Raw genomic sequence first — 2,360 nt, forward strand, 5'->3', positions numbered from 1 at the left:
CTTTCTGCAGCGATTAATGGTCTCATGTACAGTAACCTGCTTGGTCTGAACATGGAGGTGGGTGATAAGGTTTACTGGTATCTGATGGCAATGGGAAATGAGGTGGACATACACACAGCCCACTGGCATGGCCACAGTGTGGAATATAAGGTACAGTACACACACACACACACACACACACACACACACACACACACACACACACACACACACACACACACACACACACACACAGCGCACGCACGCACGCACACGCACACACACACACACACACACACACACACACACACACACACACACACCCCTTCTGCTTCACTTAACACTAACTGGCAAAATCAGTGTAGTGCAAAAATGTGTAAAAATGGCCATATAGGGTCATTTTAGTATTCTTATCAAACCTTACCCTCTCCCTTCTTCTTCCTCTCCTCCAGTTGGGTGGAGGTCCTCATCGTACTGATGTGTTTGACTTGTTGCCAGCAACGTTCCAGGTATAAACCTTGTCTGTGCTTTTTTTCTTTTTACATACAAGAATGATTAATTCTTCAATCAATCAATTGGACCATCAAAACATATCAGCGGGTCTTCCCATTTTATATGGTAAAAAAGTGCAACACAAACCATTGCCATACCGACAAGGTATGGCAGCTGCCATACCTTGGCTACTGGAAAAAGAAATGTACTTCCTAAATAAAATGCATCAAGCCTGTTGCTAAGGTATGGCAACATACCTTCGCACGTGTGCAAGACACCAGTCATGTTGCCATACCTTAGCATTTGCTGAACTGACGCCACCCGCTTTCTTGTCATCTTTAGACAGTGAAGATGCGTCCTGCGTATGCTGGTTCCTGGCTGTTCCACTGTCATGTAGCTGACCACATCATAGGTGGCATGGAGACTCTATACACTGTTAAAGAAAAAGGTACAGACTCTGTGTGTGTGTGTGTGTGTGTGTGTGTGTGTGTGTGTGTGTGTGTGTGTGTGTGTGTGTGTGTGTGTGTGTGTGTGTGTGTGTGTGTGTGTGTGTGTGTGTGTGTGTGTGCGTGCGTGCGTGCGTGTGCGTGCGTGCGTGCATGCGTGAGTACTGATATAACCTTTTTATACAGAAAGGATGCAATAGCGGGTTAAAGACAATTTGACAATTTTTTACACATTACCAAACCAAGCATAATGCAGCCCTGTGAAAACATACAGTAGCAATATATGTGTACGAGAGAGAGAGGGGGGGGGGGGGGGGGGGCGGAGAAAGACAGAGACTGTATTTTGATTGTCTAGTACCAGCTCTTACAGGTATGTCTTAACTTAAAGGCTTGTCCATACTGTCTTCGTCGGAGAGTTCCGACTTTCCAACATGCAGCTTTACCAACTCTATTTCGGGATAATGAGATGTGAGTGACGTCATTTTGTAGTTGAACTGGACCTTTCTGATGAAAGGTTTGGTAGTCAGAGACAGTATGGACAGGCTTTCAAGTTAAGCCATAAGAACTGGTACTTAAGACAATCAAAATAGAGAGAATGGTGTACTGATGATGCAGTGTGATGTCTGTCTCTGTACACACAGCAAGAAGAGGACTTTTTGGCTGAGCAGATGGGAGCTGAGGTGTAAGGCCCAGACAGTCAGAAACCCAGACCCAGACCCAGACCCAGATCCAGATCCAGACATATGTCAACTGTTGGCCAAGAAACGAAATATACTGTAGCTGCTACTGTTGCAGTAACTGTTGCTGCACATTTTGTAAAATAGCACAACATATTTGTCGTAAATGATTGGCTCATATGCTCATCCATATACTGTAGGATGCACCTGCATGTATTTATTGTAATGTAATTTCAAGTCCTTAAAGGTCTTAAATACAGTTCAATTTAATCTTTGAGTAAACTGAGAGGTATTAAAAAATGATTTCTCGAGTCATTGACATTTATTTAACTGTGGAATTTGATCTGCCGATAATTCCATTGTATTTATCAATGTACAGTAGTGACCTGACCTGAAAGATGTAATAAAATTAATGAATATAACATAGCATTAGCATTATCATTCACACAGAGAGAGAGAGAGAGAGAGAGAGAGAGAGAGAGAGAGAACATGGCCTCCGCATCCCTTTTTGACCCCATGGTAGTGCTGTAGATCCACAGAGATGGGATATTGATGAACACTGACGCAAACAAAATCCTCATTTTCTCACACCTGAAAAGGTTTCACTGCACTTTTTATATTTGGATCTTGTTTTGCACTGTATTGCCTAAGCACAACAACCCCAGCTCCCCTGTCTCTAAATACATAGAGCAGGGGTCTTCAACAGGGGGTCCGCGACCCCTAGGGGGTCCGCGGAGGTACTGCAGGGGGTCCGCGAAATCATTGC

At 43.9% G+C, this 2,360-nt stretch overlaps 1 protein-coding gene across 1 annotated transcript in view; it reads left to right on the forward strand.

Annotated features, from left to right (window-relative positions):
- Positions 1-1,905, forward strand: part of LOC308286422 (coagulation factor VIII-like) — a 60,059-nt gene extending 58,154 nt beyond the window's left edge. The window contains 4 exon segments of the mRNA XM_080727434.1: positions 11-150; positions 432-488; positions 814-919; positions 1,559-1,905. Of these exon segments, the coding sequence (XP_080583560.1) occupies positions 11-150; positions 432-488; positions 814-919; positions 1,559-1,581 (326 nt within the window). The 3' untranslated portion in view covers positions 1,582-1,905.
- Positions 1,906-2,360: the final 455 nt, after the last annotated feature.

This window comes from Nannobrachium achirus, assembly GCF_963921795.1.
Source record: "Nannobrachium achirus genome assembly, chromosome: 1".
Classification (NCBI taxonomy): Eukaryota; Metazoa; Chordata; class Actinopteri; order Myctophiformes; family Myctophidae; genus Nannobrachium; species Nannobrachium achirus.